Below are 25819 nucleotides of genomic sequence, written 5' to 3'. Positions count from 1 at the left end.
ATTTTTGGGGCATCTGATGGACTCATGTGATGTGTGGGTCAGAAGGAATACACGCGATGCATGGACCCCACACAGAGAATTGCAAGACATTAACACAGCACGTGAGCCACTTCCTCGCATTTTAATAACTTTAAACGCATGCAAATAAACACTACAGATAGTGAGGAAGCGGATTGCGTACTGAGTTACTCAGTAACCTAAGCGTACTGGGTAAAATCTGTGTGGTCCACCGTAATTTTTGTATTTTATCTAATCCATCCATCCATTTTACCTGATAATTTTAGGGATTTAGACAAAAAATGAAGCATTTAAAAGCTAAAATGTACCAGACATAGAAAACAGTGTGAATTGAATGTCTATCGTTGAAAACATCCTGGGGATTACAGAAGTTTTGGATGAAGCTTATATTTGCTTTTCCATTCATCCATGTTTGTGTGATCTCATGAACATGTTGGATGACAAATAAACATCACCATGAGGCTTAGGAAGGTTTCAATGGTGGAGATCATTATTTCCACTGTTTCTGTGGTATGGTCCACTTGAGCTTTGGATAAGCTTAAATTTTGGGATCAACACCTAAAATGAGTTAGAAAAACGGATGGATGGTGTGGATAAATCACATACATTCAAAGTGGGCCCAACAGAGTTTACTCAGTACGATGAGAGCATACTCAGTAACTCAGTAGGCAATTTGTTCCTGTAGTTTATTTGAGCGGTAATAACCATATGAATAAGGTTTGGATGGGCGGGGTGGATTTGTCACGAGTAACTCTGTAGTAATTCTGTTGACCCCACACAGCACTGGGCACACCTATAACTTTGTGCCTGGGGCACATGCAATCCGGTCTCCTAACTAATAAGTAGACTGACTTGATTCTGGTGGCAAGTCATCCACATGACGGGTCCCAACAGATGAATGGCTCAGATGTTCCACACATCTACACATTTGGAGGCATGTGTTGGGTAAGGCTACACACGAATGCGAGATTAGCGGTATAATAACACTAAATAAAACCTGAGGACTTATAATCATCAGGTCCGTCGCACTACTAATGTAAAGGAGGGAAAGTGGTCCATGATTCAGACCATTGATCATATCTCTTCCAATTTTAAGTTCATTTATTTTTCATAGGTAGAAAGCTTTTCTAAAAGAGATAAGAAGCATTACCGATGCAGAAAGCACGCATTCCAACACACAGATGCTCACTCAACACTAGAATCCATTTATTGTTCTCAGAAGCAACTTCTTTAAAATACTGAAATGAAATTATTTGTGACACTTGTATTTTGACATATATAATGGTCATTGAAAATTGGGCTCAGACACTACTATCAGTATGGGACACCCAACACCTATGTCTGCAGAAATTTCCCAAGTTGCATACACAGAACAGAGAAAAATAAACACTGTGATTTAAACATAAACTGGATATTGGCTTGTATGCAATCAAGACACCATCACATGTAGAATCCTCATTTAGAGCAATTAAAAGATAAGGAAATTGTACAGAACAACAAATGCAACAAAGAAGAGCAAGGGCACCAATAAATTGATTCAAATGATTGAACCTCCTTGCATTTATCAACATTAGGACATGAAGGATGATGTGCAAGTGCAAGGAGCAAATATGTGAGAATATTTTCTGGATAAGTGGAGGATGAGTTCACATCACATTGCATAGAAATTTGGCGTGCCTTTAGTTGGTGACACATTTGAACAACTTCCATTAGGTTATGTTTGTCTTGTGGAATCAAGAAAGACATTAGCCAGAATAAGAAACTTCATCCACATTCATACAGGCTAGAAAAGACACAAGATTCAGTGAAATGCAGCATAGAGAAACTTTATGAAGTGATTGATCTAAAAAATAAATTAGAACAAATACTTACCTCTTTAGAGTCAAGTGGATGGGATCCAGTTATGTTGAATAAGAAGCCACAAGCATAGTTCGCATCCAGAAGCCTTTTCTTTGCTGAGGAAAGCCCTATGGTATAATTCTACTGCCAGCTACTTAAAACAAGAGATAATTCATATGCAAATTATAAAATGAAGGCAAGGATGGCAATCTCCAAGAGATGAAAATGTTCGTCGTGATAGTAGACCTACAATACCTTGATTTTGTATCCTTTGAAATCTCTCCAAAAGAAATTATGGTCTTTAGGATTTCCAATATGTTTTCTATCCATGGGTGCAGATGAGCATCTTCAAGTGGTAAAAATATTTTCACGAAGTTTTTAATGCCAAATACCTGTAATGCAAAATCTGAGAGAAAAACAATGAAGAGGAACAAAGTGGGGATATTCGGGTGAAAGCAAACTTTATAGGGTAACTGGATTGCAGAAAATCATAACAATTCTAGAGAATTAGTTGTTACATATATTAATATTTCATAAAATGAAATAACTAAAGGATAATAAACTAGTCAGGGTAGTCATACCCTGACTGATCTTCAATAAACAAAGTTCACTTTGTTCTACCCAGGAACCATGCTACAGAACAGAGGTAGATGATAACTTCTTACAATGAATGCAAAAAAATACACAGTAACAATGAGATGCAGCAAGTTACCATATGTTAAGATGTGAGTTTTTTTTTTTTTTTTTACCACTTCCCAATAAATCATCCATTTTAAAAGAAAACCAAATAGATCGAATGGATACTGGAATGAATAAGATGAAAATTAAAATGTGCTGAAGTTCAATTAGAGTAATGATGCACACCGCACAGCAAGGCCCAAGGCCCAAATCATTATATACATGGACCTTAACTTTCTACAAAAATCGAGTCAAGTCAGGTAAAGACTAGGTCTACTATTTCGCTGCTGGGCATAGAGCCAGGTCAAAATCCTGAGTTACTGTACTATGGCGAATGTGACCCACCCCAAAAATCATGCTCGTCCACTCATAATGCAATGAGTTTTTTACATCCAATGATAGCTAGAAACACTTCCACATTTTTAAAAATAAATAATTTTAGGATTTTTAGTGAAATTTATTAAAAAATAAATTTATACTCTATAATTAAAATTTTATTATAAAAATTACGATTATCTAAATTTTATTTATTTATTTATTTATTTTTTTTGAAAAGGAAACTCATCATTAAATACTTAAAATACGGTGCCAGTATGAAGGAATATAACCTGAAAATTGCACTTATCAAATAATAGTAATATTTCCTCATGTTACCATGAAATGGAGGATTAGAAAGAAATTGGCAAGTAGCTGAATTTGACAGGCCAAATCAAAATGTTAGTATCTTATGATCTGTTTGATTTCTAAGCTACACCTCCCTCACAACAGTACCTAATTTGTATGGCATGGACTTTTGTTTATTCGTGTTATTCTGTTGATTAGCCACAATTTGTATGGTACTGGAAACAGTACATTCATGTATGCTTAGCTTTTGAGCCATAGGTGGGCAGATGATTCAATGATACATGTAAGGACTTCAAATTGGAGGGACCGAATCATGCCAGGAAGATCTCCATTGCAGAAGGGTTGTGTCTTGAAAAAAAAAAAACAGTTAAACCAAGAAAAATACAGCGACAACACACATACAAACTAAGAAAAAGACCACATTTTTGGGAGTGGTTCATCCAATGTGGGTCCAAACTGACAAATGGTTTAGATCCATGAACCATGATCCCCATTTATACAACCCAAAAAGCCGACTTACCAGTTAAAAGTGCGAGGACCGTCTAACCTTCTAATCTTGTCAGGTGGCCTTCAATCTATCTCTATTCAACGGATGAACTAAAGTCCTGCCCACATATAATCAACCATCAAGATCCCACACACGTATAGGGTGAAGTTGAAGGGGTGCACCTTATGGAATGGTTAGATGTTGGTCCTACATTACGCTGGACCCCCCACACTGCATTGTAGAATAACTGTATTGTAGAAACGTGTTGGGTGAGAATTATTTGTTGGAGAAAAAAGAGGAGCTAAATACATAGATGAGGGACCCAAATCGTTTACAACACCTGTTTTACACTGTGCATAACACACCCAGACTCTTTTGACATATACCATTCTGTTTATTTGAATCCATTTCGTCCATCATGTGTACATACAAAAGATCACCCGAATAGAACAATGTTAATTATGCCTAAAGCATCTAAATTCAAGCGTTGTGGCCCTCCTGAGTTTTGGATCAAGCTGATCTTGGAATAGTATCTTGATCCAAGAGAGTCCAATCTGATGAATAGATTTGATGCAAGATACATCTCAGGCTGACCACACAAATAGTAACTTATTGTTGGGTCCCATTTCCATTATTCCCGTGGTGTGGACCACCTGAGTTGTGGGCCTAAATAATTTTTAGCCGGAGGTCATAGAAAAGAGGTATACAACTGGTGGACAGAGTTGATCTTACATATATAACATGGTGGACCCACTAGATGATTTATAACATAATAATAAGTTGGATGTGTAAGATATTTCCATCCTTGGAAAAGCCGTTCGCTGCATGACAGGAAAAAGTGGGTAAGGAAATGCTCTGGCCCGGAACAGTTCAAAATCTGGGCAAACGTAGGCGTGGCCCGTTGATAGCCGCCCACTATGATGTTTATATGTCATTTATACTTTTCATAAGGTCATTCCTATTGGGATGAATTGTAACCACAAAAAATATTAGCTAGATCTTATTCCACTCAATTCAAGAAACTATACTACTTATGTCATCGAGCGTTTAGATTCTACACACATGAATGTGAGTATGATGGAAGGCGTTTTTTGGATTGACCTAATAATTGGATCTACTTATTTTTTGGATAATGCCCTAAAATGATCTGAAAAAATGGATGGCTGGTGTGGATACATTATACATATAGCACACCCTTTTGGTGAGGCCCCGGTCTCACCTAATCCGCTATGCGGTGGAAGAGAGGAGATGGAGGAGAGGAACATGGAAAAGGTGGAGCCACTTCTCCATGGTACACTTGACAGGGTAATCGGGAGATCGGGACCATTCATTCAACTCCTCTGAAAGTAAGATCAAATGGTCAAAAAGGATTTAAGGATTTTATCAATCATATCGGGGCCTCAAAGAATCTACAAGAAATGAAAGTAATTAACGGTCAAATATTCAATAGAGGTAATCGAAGGAAAATGATAAATAGATATAGATGGTATGTTGTCAGGCTGTACTCAAATATTCAATAGAGGTAATCGAAGGAAAATGATAAATAGATATAGATGGTATGTTGTCAGGCTGTACCGATCATCTTGTTGCCCTTTGTCCGGATTTATGATAACGACCCAATCACCCAGGAAGGATTGCGTGGTGTGCTATACGCCGCTGAGATCACTGGTATGTTAACTAGACCTAGTTCTGTAGGCCTCACCATGATGTATGTGTCATATCCAGACCGTCCATCCATTTTATGAGACAATTTTAGGGCATAATCCCAAAAATAAGGCAGATCAAATGCTCAAGTAAACCACAATACAGAAAGCAGTGTAGGTTGAATGTCTGCCATTAAAAACTTCTTTGGGGACATGGAATTTTAAATCAATCGGATATTTGTGTTTTGGGGACATGGAATTTTGAATCAATCGGATATTTGAGTTTTTCCTTCCTCTAGGTCTGTGTGGCCTTATGAACACGTCTGATAGCAAATAAATGTGATTGTGGGCCCAATAAAGTTTCAATGGTGGGCATCATTATCCCAACTCTTTGTATGGTGTGGTCCACTTGATCACAGATCTACCTTATTTTTGAACCCATCCCATAAAATGCTATCATAAAATGAACGGACAGCATAGATATAACACATAAATCATGGGGCCTACAGAAATTAATGACGTCAACACGACATAAAAGACAATACTTGGATATTAAAAAAAGAAAAAAAATACAAAAATACAAAAAAAAAAGAAAAAAAGAAAGAAAAAAAAGAAGACAAAAACCCCATCCCTCCTGCATTGACGGTTGCATTTAATCATGAATGTCGATGTGCCACATAACTTCCAACCGATAAGATTCAATCATATTCTACTCTTTAAGTCTCTTAACCAATAGAAAATTATCTTAATATCAACATATATTGAGAAATAAGGTACGAAACTATCAACCAATAGGAAATAACATCTAATCTAACACCCAAGCAAAGAAGAAATCCCAATAGGACTGCTGAAATCATGTCATTGTTGTATGTTGTCCACAAAATTGACGGTAACTCAAACAATATCAAAATTATGTGATCTTGGAATCATTGGAGAGCTCTCTAATTCAAGAAGCTTTCAAACAAGGCCAATTTCATGTTATTCCAACATTGCTTGATACCTCCAAAGTGGGACACAATATAAGTGATGGAAAAAGTAAGTATGACCATAAAATTGGTTCGATAAGTAAAAACTAGGAGAAAATCTAATGACAATCTTGAGCTAGGAGACTCAGTTAGAGGAATCTTCATGAGGGACCTACAATGGTGGCCCACTCTCCAGGCGATCATGATTAGTCTTCTAGGGTAAAAAACGTTGACCCTTGTGTTATGTGCAAAAAAGTCTAGGCCTTTGGATGGTTTGATCATGGGACATAGGAAAATCCACAATGGAGATTTGTTTGGCCCAGATGCAGTCTTCATCAACAAGTAACATGTGATTGTTTGGCGGTCCTTTTTCAGCTATTAATAATATCATGTTACCATGTTGAATGATGTGTCTGCATGTTGAGTTTGCCTAGGCTGCCATGTCATTTCTTACAGCGCCTTGCATGTCTAAGTCAATTAGATTAATTTGCTAGAAATTGTAGTTCATTATCTTTGGGATTACTTTTGTCTGCTTTTCCTAGTGAAAACCTAGGAGTGACTTCCTATATCAATCTTTCAGCTCAATTGTGTTGGGATCTAGGGCTTCTGGTAAGTATATATTTGCTAATAGATCAAAACTTAACTGCAGGTTTGGTGGTGTCTGTTGTGGATTCACAACTTGGAGAGACCATTGTCGACTGTTGTGCTGCGCCTGGAGGAAAGACTCTATTTATGGCATCACGTTTGAGAGGCCAAGGTGATCTTCAATGAAATCCGATCCTCTGTATTGGATGGGTGAGGAATTATTGAGTCTTGAATTTCTCAATGCATTAAGATGTGTATCACGTCCAAACTCCTGATGTGCCATGTCATATAAGAGGTCCCATGAAATGGTCAAGGACTGTGGATGTAAAGGAAGGGCCCTACCATGGATGGGCATTCCCCAAAAATCCCAAATTCAAATATCCTAATTAAAAAATAAATTAATTAAATTTCAAATGGTTGTTGACGGTAGAAAGAAGATGGTGCCCCATTAGTCAAGAAAAAAGGTGACAGATTGGACATCTAGACTCATCAAGTCTGAATGATTTTTGGATTCACCATCCACAATGAGGCCCATCCATGCTTTAAAATTTTATTCCTTGTTCCATGTCGAAATGGAGTCTTCTTGCTTTTGGTCTGTCTAAGATGAGTGAAGGCCCAAAACCTGCTAAAACTACCTAAAATAGTTGCTTGTTCCAGACTAAAATCACATCAACTTGGTCATGATTGAAACTGAGTCGATTCGTTTTTTCCCCCTGATATTTGATTTCATAGGCCTATCTGGTCAGCAATCTAGATCTGGGGACTGTGGGCTTCACCTGTATGGATTGCCCGCATCAAGTCACTAATCCTGTCCTGATGCACAGGATCCTGTAATTCTTATCTATATTTGAATATAGCATTTGAACATTTCATTCATAGCTTTATGATCCATACTTGTGTACAAGGTATACCATTTACACACCATCATACATTGTACGATGGCAGAAAGGGACAATATCCAAGCCCTTCATTAAGCGAGTGCGGTGGGATTGTTGTTCTTACCCAAAAATAAATCTGGTCCAGGTGGACCACTATATTAGAAACAGGTGATGGGTTAGAAAACTTCAGCTTAGTTTTTATCAGCCATAAATTTGTACCGTGAACTATTGCTCGCTTGACTAGTGGACTGACCTGATGCTTGGCCCAAGGCATCTATGTAGAGGTAACCCTCTGATGAGTAGATTGTATCTCATTCCTATTTGCATGCTGGTACACCTGGCGTGTAGATGGGCTACCTTTAACATGTGTGTGGGCTTAGCAAAGCTCTTTCACTAATGCCTTGTCATGATGTAGGTATGGTGTATGCAATTGACGTAAACAAGGGCCGCTTAAGAATTCTCGAAGAGATAGCCAAGTCACACAATGTCAATGATGTCATCACTGTTGTGCATGCTAACCTTCCTATATTTTCTGTAAGTTATTTACCAACAGAAAATTAATGAATAAAATAAAGGAAATTTTGAGTTCATCAGGATAATCCACATTTTCAATTTTCTCCTAACCACGCTTGCAATGTTCTAAATCATCTATTACATATTAAGATGGGTATATTGTTTGTATTCTAAACTTATATGTGTTATCCTTGGGGAATGTACCATTGAGATGCATCTATTTTTTGCTTTTTGCCTTTTTATTGTTTGGTATTTGTTGTTGCAGATATGTACATAAGGGGCCATGCCATCAGCACAAGATCGTTCACTTTCATGCTAATTCTTAGTTAATTATGTCACTGAAATGCTTCATTTTCTTTAAATAGCCATGTTGGAAACACATCAGGCAACATATTAGGAAAGCATGTTGAATGCACATTGCAATGGCTATCTGGAAAAACCACAATTTTACTTCTCTTCTTTTTAGGCTTATACATTATACGCAATTTACACCCACTGTGATTGTTTAATTCACGTATCCTTTTTTGCTTTTGGTTAATATAGTAATCCAAATTCTCACTACTCTACAATAATGCCTCTAATAATGAATATTCATGGTGGAAAGAGTTATTGTGACTAGAAAGCTAAACATTAGTCTCTCCTTTTACGTTATAATAAATGTCTCTCAGAACTAGTGTATTAAATAGCATAGCTTACTCCAATAGAGTAAATCTCGGTAGTGTACGCTACAGGGGTTGTAGCATACGCAACAGCTACGTAGCGTGCGTACGATACGTTGCACTTTATATACATATAAAAGTTTTATGTATTTGAAATGGTGTCAAACTCATATTATTAAAAATATTATAATGTAAAATTGATACCAAAATTACTTTATTGTTTCTAACTTTAAACAATGGTGCTTTTTTATTAAAACGTGTGTTGAATTCACACCATAAAGATATCTTAAAAACTTAAATTTTAAAGAAAAGAGTTCAAAAGAGGGTTTTCGATAACCCCTCTTTCAAACCATAGCCTCCAATGCAACTTCTCCTCCATTTCTTTGAATCTAGCGATCCAGAAGGCCATTGAAGGGGATATTTTGGCCAATCATTGGAGCTTGCAAGGTCTATTTGCTGTATTTTAAAGAACATTGGAGCTGAAACAAAGGAGAAATCAAATTCCCCCCGTCCGCATTTGTACGACCACGAAATTGCAAATTTCAGATTTTTGATTGATTAAATCTCTTCTTGAGCTTGTAAAACTAAGAGGTATGTTCTTGCACCTTAATGAGTTCCTTTTCATTTAGAATGAAGTTTTGTTTGTTATTTTGGATTTTTTTTTTTTCTTTTTTCATTTTTTAATATCAAAATGTCAGTTACCATGCAATATTTGTAGGATGGGGCTGGTATGCAATTTTTTCATTTCATTTTTTAAGGTGGTGTTTGTTTGGGTGGTATGCATTGTTTTCTATGGTGTGGCCCATGTGGAGCTCACTATGGGTTGTGTATGGATGTGGATATGCATTGTTTTCTATGGTGTGGCACACATGGGGCCCAGTGAGGTGTGTGTATGGGTGGATGTGCATTATTTTGAAAATGCTTATACTTCAAAATTTTTATTAGGTGTATGTATATATATTTTGTTTTTTCCTTACTATTTATTATTATTTTTATTTAAAATTTAAAAATAGAAGTACCTTGTAGCTTACGCTACACTGCACTATTAACGCTACCGCTATTTAAAACGCTGTTAGAACATCCTTGCAAACCTTTCTGGATTCTTATGCATTCACTCTCTTTGCGTGGTATGTTATAATAAATGTCTCTTAGAACATCCTTGCAAACATTTCTAGATTTTTGTGCATTCACTTTATCTGTGTTTTATGCATTAGTAAGGCATAAAATGCTCTTTCAACTCATACAGCCAATAGATATATCAACATCTCTTGAACTCACAATAGATTCTCTTGTGTGAGGAAGGGCATTACCGTTCACTTGCCAACACAGTGGGCTATTCATCTGGTGGTGCCCACCATGAACATGCATTGGTTGAAAATTCAGGCTGGTCCACCTACTAGTTAATTTATACATGCATGTTGTGTATGGGTGTTCGGTAATTTTCTTTTGACTACCCATTTTATCATATATGCATGACCAGTGTTTTAAGCAATAGTTAGTGTGTAGCCTAGTATTCACCCCTCTGAAACATGAGGCTTAAGCTATATAGCATGTAGCATAAGCTACAAGCTGCTTCTAAAATTTTAATTAGGTTTGTGCTTGGTTGTGCCAAATATACCAAATTAGTTTGATTAATAATGAAATTTAATGACATTTTGTGCAACCAAAGACAACCTAAAATGATAGGAAAATAAATAAAGATTAAGTTTAAAGGTAAAGAAAGAGCAACCTAATTGATTTAGTATGGTTACTAATATTATTTTAGTATAATCATTGAAAGAATTGACTACTTTTTTATTGCAAAAAAAAAATAATAATAATAAATCATTGAAAACATCAATTGATTTTAATGTTTTAGTGAAAAATAACTTGTAATGTAAGCTATGTAGCATATGCCATAGGCTATGTAGCGTGTAGCGTATGAAAAATTAGTATTTTGCATTGGCTACAGTACTTAAGCTATTTTCATGAGCTATACGATATTAAGGCTAAGCTACGCTATGCTACACGCTATATAGCGAAGCTATTTAAAACAATGCATCTACCTTCTTGACGAGTGGACTAGATTGATTTTGTGTTAGAGTGTGTTCATGTGGGTCCATTGGAGTAATGGGCCCCACCAAGGGTTGGCAATAGGTCGAGTAGGGGTCATCTCGAGCTTGACCTTTGCTAAATGGGCCCAACATCTAGGCCTGACCCCGACCCATGACCAGAAGTGAGATGACTAGGCTTGCTTGTGAGTAGATTCTTATGTGCAAGCATGGCTTGGTCCAACACATTTATAAAATGATATGAGTTAGGGATGCTTGAACTTGTGACCTTTTATTTCTATTTAAACTATGTTGAGAAGAAAAAGGAAAAGTAGAAGAAAAGGGAAGGAAAAGAGAGCTTCTACCATCAGGGAGTTATGGGATACTTTGAAAGAGTAGGGTGCTAGATACATAGGCGCTCAAGTTAGACACATGGCATACATCAACGTAAATTAAACCTGCCATGCTGTGGAATTAATTGTCGCCTAGTCACAGTCCCAAAATCAGGTTGATTGAGTAATCTTAGCCTTTGATTAGTGGGCACGTGGCTGTTGAAATAGGACCCTTTTATATTTTTCATTTTAAACTGTCCAATAAATGTCCACCAATCCAATAGTTAGATAATCAAATAAGTGTAATTGTTGGTTCATGATATAACTAAACTGGAACCCATGATTTCAACAATTTTAATTTCAATTACTTTGGACCACACATGCAATTTCTAAGTACTTGCATATCATCCATCAAATTCAGCGAGGATGTCAAAGTTTTCTCTTTAACCTCTTTCTCTCTCTTAACATCTTTTTACAACACAACCCTAAACAAAACTTAATAAAAAGATATTGCTCACCGTAGGAGTACTGAAGTCGATGTAACATTTTAAGCACTCCCCTCAAGCCATAGGATAGATATCACACAAACCTAGCTTGCTTCAGATATCTTTAATTCAGTAATTCCATGTCAATTGGAAGCCTTCACAAAGATGCCGGCCAATTGCTTGTTTGAACGAATGAATGGAGTAATTCGGACAAAGTGACATTCCACCTTTTTTTATATTGTAATTTCTTTAATTTTTACAAAAAGGTAGGAGCACACCACCTATTATTGTGTTAAATCACAAAAATAGCTTTATAAATTTTGGGTGGGTGCCACAAAAAAGAAACGGGCCTCACCTATCATATAAAACTGCCTTATTAGACCTATACAACTAGGGGTGTCAATGGGCCGGGCTCGGGCCTTTCAAAATAAGAATTGTGAATAGGCCTGGCCGGACAGCCTGGCCCGAAATAGTTCAAAATCTAGGCCGAAACCGACCCCAAGCCTGGCCTGTTGACAACCCTATATCCAACAACAGGCCCAACCTCACCTAAACAAAAATAAAAAGGAGCCGAGAGAATCCAAGCTGCTTGCAACAAAAGGGCCCAGAGACCAATCTAGCAGAGGGAAAGATGTTCGAGGAGGACACGAGTCATGCCACCATAGCTTGCTCAACGCCTAGATCTGAATACTAAAATCATGCACAAAACAAGGCCACTCCAAAGCAATCCACCTCCCTGCTGTAACCTTGACAACCTTCAGTTGGTAACACGCAGAACATAAACCAAACTCAATAGTATACGAGCCAAAACACAAATAACCACACCACTGCCCCAAACCACGTCAGACAGATGGGTACCTTCGCCTCAAACCTGTGTTAACCAGATCAGACGCAAGCACAACCAAGAGGGCCGAAGCCTGGCATGGATTAGACCCCCACATCAACAAACCTTGCCCTTCGGGTAATTATTGAAAAAAAAAATCCGTAGGAATGTTGAGAAACAATGCACGCTTTAGACCCCCATAACTACCTCACATGCCCTTGATATAACAAATGCAAATTGCTAGAAGGTTGGGCCACTCAAAGGTTACGAGCAATAAGACCAATATCGTCTTAACCAGAGCAATAGATAATGTGGCTGACACCCCCATTCTCAGCCAGGCAACCTCGGAATCGAACCAAATTCCCTCAACGTTAATATTATTGAAGGCCCTAATACCATTAGACTAAAAAGCTAATGAACAACAACTACTGTAACAGAGCTGGGGCACCTGCACAAAAATGGAAGGAGATTTCCACCTATGAACATGATCAACACCCATTCAGCCCACGCAACAACTGGGAGATAACACAACCCATCCACCAAATCCCTAGCATAGGAATCTCATTAATTATTGATTAACCAGGACATGTAGGAGATAAAAACCTCATCCTAACATAGGGTTAAATTTGAATTCAATTGAAATCATTTGTCTTGTGCGAGTTTTAACATATTAGGGCGGTTTAAAGGCTAGGGAATGGGGGAAATGGGTTTGGGGTTAGAACATTAAGGTTGAAGTTTTGGTTGGGATTTTGGGTTAAGGGTTTTAGGACTTGCGGCTTTGGGATTTTGAAAATTTTGGGGTTTTTTTTTTTTTTTTTTTTTTTTTTAAATTAGGGGATTTTGGTGGAAATTAGAACTAGGGTTTTCGAGATTTAGGGTTAGGGCTTTTAAGGATTTAAGGTTTTGAGAACTAGGGTTTGGAAAACTAGGATTTTGAGAACTAGGTTTGGATGGATTAGGGTTTGTGGAAAGAAGAAGAATGAATGTTTTAAAGAAGAAGAAAGAAGAAAAAGAAAGAAGGGTGGGTTGTAGAGATGGAGAAGAAGAAATACCTTGAAGAGAAGGAAAAAAAAAAAGATGATATTGTTGAGAAGAGAGAAGTGAAAAAAATAACTAGGGAATCACTCCCTATGGTTTCGCATGACCAATCCAATTATAGGATGATTTTAGTTTATTTTTTATTTTTATTTTTTTGCTCAATTTCAAAGTAAAAGGAGAGAAATCTCTTTCATTCATAACATGCATATTGACTAGGGTGGGGACGTCCAACCCTTTATAGTCTTAGAAAAGAAATATTGTTCATGCATATATAAAGTTTTCTTTTTTTTACTTTAGCTTCTTTTTTCACTGTTTTTTTAAAGTCTAAACCGTATTAAACCTGAACTTTTCATTCTCTAAAATTTTGGTGTGTCCGATTTCTTGACTGAATTTTTTACTGTATTTTTAACAATCAAGACCGGATTAAACATGAATATTCCTCGTATCTGTTTTTTTTTTTTTTCTATGCCATTTTGCTAAAATATGGCTGATCCAAATCGTTGCCACCCCTAGCTCCCACTAACCTTGATACAAAATTACAGATTGATTTCTATTATGAGGGATTGAGAGAACAATTGCTGCCCCAATAACTGCTTCAATGTCTTTTTAATAGATATAACAAAGATAGAGCAAATGTCTAATTTTGGTTGGCAAGAATCAAATAAATTAGAAATGTTGTGAGATTTATATTGAACACATTCAGTAGCCATGAACCCCACGCCAAATTGTTGTGGCACAATTGGCACATCTTTGGATTTTGCATGTCCTAATATCATGTTGATTCTGACATTTAATATGTTCAGAGCTACAGATATCGCAATTCCTATTGATTCCTTGTAGCCTTAATTGCAAACTAATATATTGATTTTTAGGCAAAATTTTTGCTGTTGGCGGTGGTGCCCTTATCCAGGAAGCATAGGATTCTTTTTTTTCTTTTTTTCTTTTTTTGTTTTTTTTTTTTTGTTTTTGTTTTTTCTTTTAAGTTTATACAGATTTCTGAGGGAACTTTCTTCATTATTTTTATAAAATACTATCTGGATGATTCAATCTTTTATTGAGGCATGTTATTTATGCAGTGCTTTGGATCTTTTTGCCATCATTTCCTGTTACAATTTTTGTTTGTAATTCACAAAGCTGTTGATTTTTGTAGGAAAAGATATCCAAGAAGTTTGATAAAGTTTTGTTGGATGCTCCTTGTTCTGGATTGGGTGTCCTCTCCAAGGAATTCCTTAAACAAGTTCATATTTCTCGAAAGATAATTAAATTGGGATTATTTTGGAATTTGGAAAAAAATTAAAATAGCCAATATTGGTTTGAATCATCAAACAGCTGCAATCATTGATAGTATTGACATATAATATTATTTCTTTTTGGGTCAGTTATTGTTCATGTGCTTGCTTCTAAGATGCTTTGATTGGTAATGGTAAGTGTTTTACGAACATGATTATTTTCTGCCTTTCCTAAGTCTTAATGACTAAATCTTCCTTTCCTATTCAATTTGTTGTTTAAGAGAGCGGACTTACATTGGAACAGGAGATTAGAGGATTTGGAACAGTTGACAAATTTACAAGATGAGCTCCTTGATGCAGCTTCATTGTAAGAGTTCAAACCCTTTCTTCTCCTTAGTTTTCTCTTAGAGGCCTTGCGCTATGTAACATGTTTGGTTCTTTTTGATAATAAAAATAAAAATTGTGATGCTAGGCAAATGTTCTTTATGCTCTTGTTTTTGTTTTTATTTTACATGGCCGTTTAGTTTTAATGCATTTCTATGTATCTGGATTACAAAAGGAAATACATTATGGTTTTCTCTAAAATGCTATGTTTACACAATAGCTGTTTTTGTTTTTTCGATGAACCACAAAGTACAATATTAGATCGCCAAAGATATTGTAACAAGCTAATGTATATCCCCATAATACTGCAGTGGTTTTAAGATTTCTGCAAAAGAATGGTGCCTTCTAGATTTTTACCTTGACGTTATTGCATTTATAGATTAGTGAAGCCTGGAGGGACACTAGTGTACAGTACTTGTTCTATTGAACCCAAGAGTGGACTCTTTTCTTTTTTGCATGGCTCACTGTTTTCCTCTTTTAAGAATTTGATGGTCGATATCTTGATAGTTCATAATACGTAACATTTTAGTAATGGTTTTCTTGGATTGGTTGGCTTGTCTTCTCCTTCTTGGGTTCTAGCCTCTTTTTTGGAATCATCATTATTCAAAGTCAGCAACTTTTCTTTTATTAAGAGTATTCACTCATCTACACATGCCAACCTTGCTTGTGTGAGTACATCTGAGACATGCACAAGCAGGTCCTTGCCATTGGGATGGTGAGGTTTGTCCATTAATCAAGACAGCTGTAACATATGTTGAATATTGGCTGCTTGAAATTTCTTCATTTCCTGAGCCACTCAATTATTATTATTTTTTAATTACACATGTGGTGACTTGATTGCTGGAGTGGTGTGGTTTTGAGGCCAGGTTATGTAAACCATGGAGCCCAACTTATGCACGAATCAGATGTCCTTTCAAGTGCCCATTTGGCATGTGAGTTTCCAAGTAGAGGTGCTTGTTGGGTTAGAGAAGCTCCTGCTGTAATATAGCTATTCTGCGTATATTCCCCAACTTGTCCAAATTTCTGTTCTCTCAATTTTTGAGATAGAGAAAGTTAAGTCTGTGTTATTAGGGGCCTTTTTTTTTTCTTTCTTTTTTTTTCTTTTTTCCTGTTTTTGCTGTTACTTCTCCATGAATTTTATTTTTTTTTAAATGAAAAAAAAGGGAAAAACTTGACATATTGGTATGTTGCAGTTATGTGCTTTTGTTATGATTGGGATGGGTGCTTTCTACCCAAATCTAATCAGCTTCATTTCATGTCCTACCTGGAAGGAAATGGATGGTGATTTGGGGATCCCAAAAAAAAAACCCTCCACATATATGCAATTCCAGTTAGGGCACACTTCAGTTAGCTTCTACCTAATGGGGCTTTTAACCAAGCACACTTTTAGCTTTTATAGCTCTTCGTACTTTCACACCTTAATGTTTTTACTATGAAATTGATTGCAGGAGTTCACTATAGATCTTGCTGATAGGTACGTCCCACCTGATCTTGTTACGGACAAAGGGTTCTTCTTCTCCAGCCCAGTCAAACATCATCTTGATGGATCATTTGTGGCCCGCCTGGTCCAATCTGTAGACCACAAGATGAACCCTGGGTAAGCAAACCAAGAATAGTGTAATTTCTATTTTCTTGAAAATTGCTTCAATTCTTAATGAGGGTAAATTTTTTTAGAGCAATTAAAAATCAAAGCATGTTGAGCCTCCACTCTAATCATATTCATCGAAATCACTTTTTTGGAGTGCAGATAGCAAGCAAAATGTGAACCTCTCCTCTTTAATCAAGACAAGGTAGGGCCATGATGGGATACAATTATCCAACAAGAAACTTATCTCTTGTAACTAATGTTGTCAAAATCGTTATCATATTGCAAATCGTAATTGGGGTTGAATCGTATCGGGTCACAAATCGTAAATCGTAAGTTTTTTTAAAAATATATAAATAAATCAGAAAAAAAATTAAAGACTTAAACACCGTCATGACATGGTATTACTTAAAAAAGTTAGATGATTCTTATCTTCTTTTTTTTTCTTTTTCTTTTTCTTTTTTTTTAAAATGATAATGGTCTTTCAAGAAGTTATCCTCGTAAAAATAAAAAAAATAAAAAAATACAAGGATCTGTAATAATTTATGTTCTTATTACCTTTCTTGAATGTAGAATTGGATTAGAAAAGCGGCATTTCATTCTGTAGACCAACGGAAAAAAGATATTTTGATTTCTAACCATTATTCCACAATACATATACGTCAAGATGATTATAACCATCCATACAAACATTCTAGGTTAGTCGAAAATCAATTTAGTTTTTCGATCAGTTAAGAAGTAAGAAATCATACCCAAAAAAAACTACCATTTAACATTGAAGAAAAAAAAATATAATTTAATCTCTTATAAAGAACAAAATAACATAATTTACCTTTTCTAAATGATATATATATTAAAAGGTTTTTTTTTTTCCTAAACAATTCTTAACGCCCTCACCAATTTAAAAACATAAAATGAAAGCGAAAAGCTGAAAATAGAAAAAAAAAAAAAACAAGTATAATTTGAATCATAATTCAGGATTCGAATTATAAATCATAGGGATTCAAATCATAAAATCTAAGATTCATATAAAAAAGGGATTCAAAGGTGGGATTCAAATAATTTTACTCAAGATTAAACTCAAATCCTAAATCATAGGATTTTGACAACATTGCTTATAACAATTTTCCTAGAGAATAATCATGTCATCATTACAAGTTAGGGAAGTGCACATGGCTTCCCTTTTCTTCATCAAATAAATGCACTCTGCATTTTCTAAAATTTGTGCATTGTGATTTGTGGGGTCCACTTAAATTTTATTTTATTTTTGATGATCCAAACCATTGATGACGTGGGACCCTTAATGGATGTGCCATTGCCCAGAAGCCTCCCAAGTTGAATGTATACATAATGCCACCAGAAGCTAGGAGGTTTCTGGTGCGTCACCCATTTATAATAGGAGGCTAATATCAAAGAATAGGGATCACCCCACATTGGAACGTCTACATTTTCTGATGATTGGAATGCTACATAATTCATCGTTTGTAGTGGGGGACAAGTCGCAACAGATTTCAGGCTGAAGTTGTACTATGATGCTAAAAAAGGTGGAGATGATCCTCTCACACCAGGCATCTCAAATAAAGGTGTTCCTGACAGAATTAAAACAAAACAGCAAGCTTATTTTCAACCAATGCAATTGATAATGAATGAACCACACATGAAAATTCAATACTTTCTACAGTCTAGGAGATGCACTTGATCTGGACCATCGAATTACTTGGCCGCATTCTGTATGGACCATGAACAAAACCCAATTTGATTAACTAATGTTAATAGTTGGATTGATGGACCTATTGTGGACAATGTCAATAATCTAATTGGAAGCAACATCCAAGGGGTTAGCATATCAATTTAACAATCCAAAGTCACACACAAGATTCCTTTTTGTGGTCCTTTTGAAGGCACAAATCAGATGTTAGGATTGTTGGATGAGTCTAATTTGAGCAATGACCTATTTAAGATGGTGGTTATAATATTCTACACAAGACATGGTTACAAACACATGCTATATACAATAATCAAGCTTGATATGTGATCCAGCATGCCCACACAACCCAAATACATAATAAGTTTAAGCCTAGTCCTCTTTGTTCATGGGGAGCTAAGCTTCCACTTAGTGGATGAGGTTAGGCATGGATTAAAAATTCTAGCCCATGTTTTGCTTAATACATTTCACGGATTGTGCTTGGTGCAATCTTTTTCTTCCCAAAAGGAGGTAATAATTTGAAGAGCTAATGGGGATTTATGATAGAAGCTGTGAAAGTTTGATTTGACTGCCAACTTGACACAAGCCTCCTTATTTAGCCTTAGGACTGGTAATATAAACACAAAACACACGATACAACAAGAAAAAAGAGCCCATAATGTGATAGATGGATGTCAGATACCTTTTAATGGTCCTTGCCTTAATAACTTTTGCATTATCATGACCAATTTTTTCCTCATAAGTGGACAAAATAATGACTCGGAGAGTCAATAGAAAAGCTAGGTCACATGATGTGATGGATAGATGTCAAGTAACTTTCCTTAGGTCCTACCTAAGTAGCATTCATACTACCGTGACTGAGTTAAAGCAGACTTGGGCTCAATGATGGAAAAGACATCTTAGCGACTTGTAGACTCAATAGTGGAGGGGAAGATAATGGGGTTTATGAGGTGGTGGATGGACAATATGTTAATAATTTAAAATTCTTCCATAACCATCAGGCCAAAATGGTGACTTGAAAAGTCCATATAAATGTGGGGCCCATAAAGTGGCTAATGAATGTAAGTACCTTTCCATGGCTAAAGAAAGTAGATGTCATGTTCTAAAGCCTTCAAGTCATGGGAGAAAGATACACCATTGTGACAGCATCTACTTGGAACATGCATGATAGTAATCTTGGTGAGATTGAGCCGCTGATTAGGCAATCCTGACCGTGCAAATGTATTACTGTAAAGAATCAGGCCTATCATCTAATAATGAGATGGGCACACCTGCCTAAAAAGTGTGGAGATCGGCAATCAATTTTATCAGTCTTTCATTTTCATATCAATATCTGGTTAGACCGAACTTGTTGCTTGTGAGGCAAGGCATCTACAAGATGGTGACTACTCTGTTGACGTGACTTGTAATATAAGGCATCTGGAAAAATGGTGACTACTTTGATGAGTGACTCTCGTAATTTAGATGACTTGTAAGGCAAAGCATCTGGAAAAATGGTGGCTAGTTTGATGAGTGGCTCATGTAATTTACACGTGTGACTCTTAAAGCTATGTAGGGCCATAATGTTATATATGTAACATCCACCCTGTCCATCAAGTTATGTGCTGGATTTGGGTCCCCCGGAGGAAAAACCAACCAAATTTATAACTGAAGTGGACCACATCATAGGAAACAAGGGGAATTGGATACCAGCTATAGGTTTGAGTGTGGAGACACTTTGATGTGTATCTTTCATCAAAGCTGTTAGTCAATTGTAAATCACGCAGACCAATTACCTCCTTAGAGTCTTCTCTTATGAAATGAGCCAGTGAAAACTAGGGTTCAAAACAACCTAATCCAAAACCCAGGCACAACACATGGCTTGAACTCAAGAAGTTTTCCAAGCATTTTTACATTGTTTACATTGGTGAGGCTTATGGGAGTTCCCCATCCAATTTTGTACATACAGTTCTGCTGGTAAGTCCAAGCGAGAGAGAAAATCATTCGAGCAAAAAGAGAAGGTGCTGCCAAGAAGGCCAAAAGGTAGGAACAGTTGCGCGAGAATATAGAAGGCTGGAAGAATTTGAAAGACCCACTAGGGCAATACGTCAGCTGCCATCACTGTTGAATTGATTAGGAGAAACGTCTTGTTTTTGGGTTAATAATCTAAAATAATATGAGAAAATGGATGGACAACGTGGATAAAATCCATACAAAATGGTGGCCCCTCGATAGTTGCCTGGAGCTTTCACCTGTCCCAAACTCGGAACAGCCAAGGTGTCCCGTATTGGTATCGGTTGGCGTAACGGTGTCCTCCAAAACCGATACGGATACGGGGGCGTAACGGCCCGTAACGGCGCACAAATTTTTTTTGCCAAAAAAATATGAAAAAATATGGATTAAATCCAGAATATTTTAAGCATTCCAAATATGCATTCATTTATAAATTGGAACATGTTTATGGTGGTGTAACGGTCCACTCTTTGGTGAGAAGTTGTATCGGACTGTCTGATGAATTTATGAACCAGATAACCTGAATTTGACTACAAAATTCATATATTTAATTTTCTAACTATCTACTATCAATGATAGATATATTAGAATGAATGTAAAATGAAAATATCTTACATTAGGTGTTTGCAATTATTTTTGAGGAATTTCTCGAACATACCTGTGGTCCTGTGCAGTGTGGTGCACGTGACTGTGATAGTGTGATTCCTTTCTATGACCTGTCATCCTCAAGTCAAGAATATTAAAAAAATAATAATTAGTAGTGTCTGATATACTCCCCTGCAACTTGATTAAGGATTACTTGATTGGTTGTCAGGGGAGCTATTTTAAATACAAGTTCGGCAGTGTCAAGTGTATGCATGACTTCTTGCAATAATACTGTTGTGAGCTGTTTGCTGTAAATACTTACCTTAACACAAATATATACTCACAATCACAAGTCACCACCAAAATGAAAATCTGTTTTTTTGTGGTTGCTCGACCTCCACATCATCGTCATCGTCACCATCAAGCTGAGGCTGTCCAATAGGTGTAGGTGTTGCATATCCATAATATCCAGTGCCAGAAGGAAATACTAGATCAACGAAACTAGAGGATGACTGATCCTGACTAGGCAACGACTCTGACCCGAAGTAAGGATATCCACCAGTGCCCGTCGAATAACCATACTGGTGCCCATACTCAGGCTGTTGAGAATCTTGAGATTGAGAGTGCGTCTGCTGTGATGAGTAACTTGGATTTGGATCTGGATATTTATAATCATATGGATATTGATCGGGAGGGCTACTCCAACATGAATGTGATGGAACAGGCTTAGTATAACCATCACAATTCAATTCACCATAAGAATATCCATCATAATAACCAAGACCATGAGCCTGCTGATGTTCCGAACCTTCCGGACCCGGTGCACCACTAGATGTACCCACCTCCTGATGGCTGTATCGTGACTCGGTACACTCATAAGTTCGACCTCGTGTACCACCTCGTCGATGTTCATCGACATCGTGATCTGTAGACGGCTGTATAGGGCGCTGAGCAACACCAGAAGTGCCAGCACCAGGGGCAGGGGGGTCATCGTCATCATCCGACACGGTCACGCTACCACTGCTCGTACTCTTTTGTTGATCTTGAGCCGTATCCGTACGTGGCATAAACGCTGCCCCTCTTACTGGGTCCAACACATCTGCACGACTCTCTTGTTGCGCTCTGCGTATTTCTGGGTCATCAATTTCCAATTCTTCACTATCCTCTTCAATTTGCTTTTCCCTTATTTCCAACCAAGGTAGAAGTGGGTCATCCTCATCATAAATATTGTCCAAGTTTATTGGACAGTAGTCTCCGTCATCAGCAGCTGTAATGCTCCTATGATGTCGTCGCATTCTTAGTTTTATATTGTAGTGCATGAAGACAAGTCTATCTAATGTTCTAGTCTGCAATCTATTCCTATTCTTTGAATGAATGAGCGCAAAACAACTCCAATTCCTTTCGCAGCTAGAGGAAGATGTTGTTTGGCTCAAAACTTTTACTGTAATTTTTTAGAGAGCCTTCGTACTCTCTCCGAAATTAATCCACCATTCGGCCGGTTGCAATCTAGATACTGCATGCTGTGCAAGAGCATCTCCAAAGCTACCAAGGTGATTTTTAAATGTATCTAATTCATTTAATGCCTTTATTTGCAGATCTAAGTCAGGCTCTAATCTCTTTATCACATTTTTTAGCCCGACACGAACTTCATCATCCGCAACAAATGATTGGGCATATCTATACCTAGGATTTAGGTAGTAACCTGCTGCATGAAGATCGTGATGGAGTTGTTTTGTCCATCTCTTGTCGATCATCTTCCAATAAGTCTCCCAACTTCTACAATCACGTTGAATTGCAAACTTTGCCTTATCCATGGCATCATATAGGAAGCCCATGGTAGGTGCTTCATCGGATTCAACAAGACGGAGTACCCTCATTAGTGGGTCCATCACCTTTAGGATCGCCTTGACCTTCTTCCAATATTTGTTGTCTCGTATGGTGTTCGCAACTTCGACCGGTGTCCCTGATGTCTTCTTCCCATGTTTTGTGTTGAGCCATTCTCGGGAAGCGAACATCTCACTCAACTCTTCCCTATGCTGGAATAAACTCTCTAATGCTATAAAGTTTGTTGCGAATCTAGTCGCCGCAGGCCTCAACAACTCTCGTCCTTTCGTGAACTTTCTCATTATTGCAACTACTTAATTATAGTTGTAAATAAATGTCGTCACTTCCCTTGCCCTTTCGACCATTTCCTTAATATTTTTTTTCTTCCCAATATCTTTCAATATAAGATCAATACAATGGGCAGCACATGGTGACCAAAAAAGATGTTTTCTCTTATCCATCAACATGTCCTGCAAGCTTATATGTTGCTTCATTATCTGTCACAATCTGCACTATATTCTCCTCTCCAATCTCGTCCACAACTTTATCCATTAGTCCATTAATATAAGTAGAATTTTTTGTTGCCTCTGAGGCATCAATTGACTTGTGGTATATAGTTCCTAAGTGGCAGTATACCATGAAGTTGATCATGCTGCGTCTGGTTGGGTCAGTCTAACCATCACACATGATTGTGCATCCTCTGGCTTGCCATATAGGTTTAAAGGTAGCCACGCATGCTTTCACATCTGCATACTTTGCATCTGTCCATTTCCGCCTAATCTCCTTAGCCGTGGGAGCTTTTATTCCTTTACCTGCTTCTGATGCTGCATCAATTACCACCTGCCAATATGGAGAATTGGCTGCGCTAGGAGGTATGTTGGCATGTATAAATAACTTTGCTGTTGTTGTACCTAATTTCTCAACGGAAGTTCTACTCTACATTTGTTTTATCTTTTTTTGTTTAGTTGATTCTTTCCTAAATAGGATTGGATCAATAGAGGGTCTCCTAGGCTCATTTACTTCTTCATCCAAACGTATAGGGGCATCACGTGAAGATGTCTGTTGTCAGCTCCCAAACATACGTCGTAACCCACCAAACCTACCCCCCCACACCCCCACTTCCAGTTGCACACCACTCCCACTTCTACTGCCCCCCCTGTATCACGCACTGACCCATGCGTGCCAAACATGCGGCGACTTTCTTTCTCTTCACGAGCTAGACGCAAGCTCTCTCTCCTAGTTATAGTAAATTCTCGATCTGAATCTTCGTCAGAATCAATAATATCTTCATCACGAATGCCCATATATTTAGGACCAAATACTTCTTGTCGAGCTGCATCCAAAATATCATTTTTCTTCTTTTGTACAGCAACACGTTTACCCTTCGACTCATCCAGACTAGCTTGCATTAAAAGCATTATCTCTTTCGGTACTCTACTACATGGCGCAACTTGACCCTTTCGATGTGTCAAATGTTGTTTGAGACGGGTAATTCTACCAGTCACTAGTCTATCACAATACTTGCACTTCATTTGGTGCCTAGTACTACCAACCCTCTCACAATGTTGTCATCCAATATCATCACTTGTTGTTGGCCAGACCCAGACATTTCTTTAGGTTTAGGTAGACACTAGATAATTAAATATGAGTATGAGTGTATGACCCATGTTAATAAAGATGATTTTATATTCTAACTAAACCCTAAGAAGCTCCAAGCCAAAACCTGTCCAATATAAGCAAATAAAAACATAAAGTCACTAATTCGAAAATAGAAAAAAATTATAAAATGACACCCCAAATCTGTAAAATACACATTAACATGTTCTACTATGATTAACACATCACATGGCATGATTAAAACAGTAAAATAATCGTTAAAAAATTATTTTTCGAATTTTTAAAAAAATGGCCATAATTAATGCGTAAATAGAAAAAAATATTAAAAATTTATAAAATGGTACCCCAAATATGTAAAATGCACATTAACATATTCTACTATGATTAACACATCATATGGCATGATTAAAACAGCAATACAACTATTAAAAATTGATTTTTTGAATTTTAAAAAAAATGTCTAAAATTCATGCGTAAATAGAAAAAAATATTTAAAAAATATAAAATGACACCCTAAATCTATAAAATGCACATTAACATGTTCTGCTCTGATTAACACATCATATGACATGATTAAAACAGCAAAACAATCATTAAAAATTGATTTTTTGAATTTTTTAAAAAAAGGGCAAAATTCATGCGTAAATAGAAAAAAATATTTAAAAAATATAAAATGGTACCCCAAATCTGTAAAATGCACATTAACATGTTCTACTATGATTAACACATCATATGACATGATTAAAACAGCAAAACAATCATTAAAAATTGATTTTTTGAATTTTAAAAAAAAGGGGCAAAATTCATGCGTAAATAGAAAAAAATATTTAAAAAATATAAAATGGTACCCCAAATCTGTAAAATGCACATTAACATGTTCTACTATGATTAACACATCATATGGCATGATTAAAACAACAAAACAATCATTAAAAATTGATTTTTTGAATTTTAAAAAAAAGGGGCAAAATTCATGCGTAAATAGAAAAAAATATTTAAAAAATATAAAATGGCACCCCAAATCTGTAAAATGCACATTAACATGTTCTAATATGATTAACACATCATATGGCATGATTAAAACAACAAAACAACTATTAAAAATTAATTTTTCGTATTTAAAAAAAAAAAGGGTCAAAATTCATGCGTAAATAGAAAAAAATATTAAAAAAATATTAAATGGCACCCCAAATCTGTAAAATGCATATTAACATGTTCTACTATGATTAACACATCATATGAGATGATCAAAACAGCAAAACATATTAAAAAAAGTATAAATACCTATTTTTGACAAATTT

At 36.5% G+C, this 25819-nt stretch overlaps 1 protein-coding gene across 3 annotated transcripts in view; it reads left to right on the top strand.

The window, feature by feature from the left end:
* Positions 1–17101, top strand: part of LOC131255756 (uncharacterized) — a 100109-nt gene extending 83008 nt beyond the window's left edge. Inside the window, exons 5-9 of one of the 3 annotated variants that reach the window (XM_058256561.1) lie at positions 6904–7011; positions 8133–8251; positions 14748–15193; positions 16659–16807; positions 16958–17101. In XM_058256561.1, coding sequence (XP_058112544.1) covers positions 6904–7011; positions 8133–8251; positions 14748–14894 — 374 coding nt within the window. In that variant the 3' untranslated portion in view covers positions 14895–15193; positions 16659–16807; positions 16958–17101. Of the gene's footprint in view, positions 1–6903; positions 7012–8132; positions 8252–14747; positions 15194–15589; positions 15641–16658; positions 16808–16957 lie in introns of those variants that run through there. The other 2 variants (XM_058256563.1, XM_058256562.1) reach the window with 2 other exon arrangements.
* The last annotated feature ends 8718 nt before the right edge of the window (positions 17102–25819 follow it).

Source organism: Magnolia sinica, chromosome 9 (genome assembly GCF_029962835.1).
Source record: "Magnolia sinica isolate HGM2019 chromosome 9, MsV1, whole genome shotgun sequence".
NCBI lineage: Eukaryota > Viridiplantae > Streptophyta > Magnoliopsida > Magnoliales > Magnoliaceae > Magnolia > Magnolia sinica.
This window is presented reverse-complemented; position numbering and strand designations above follow the sequence as displayed.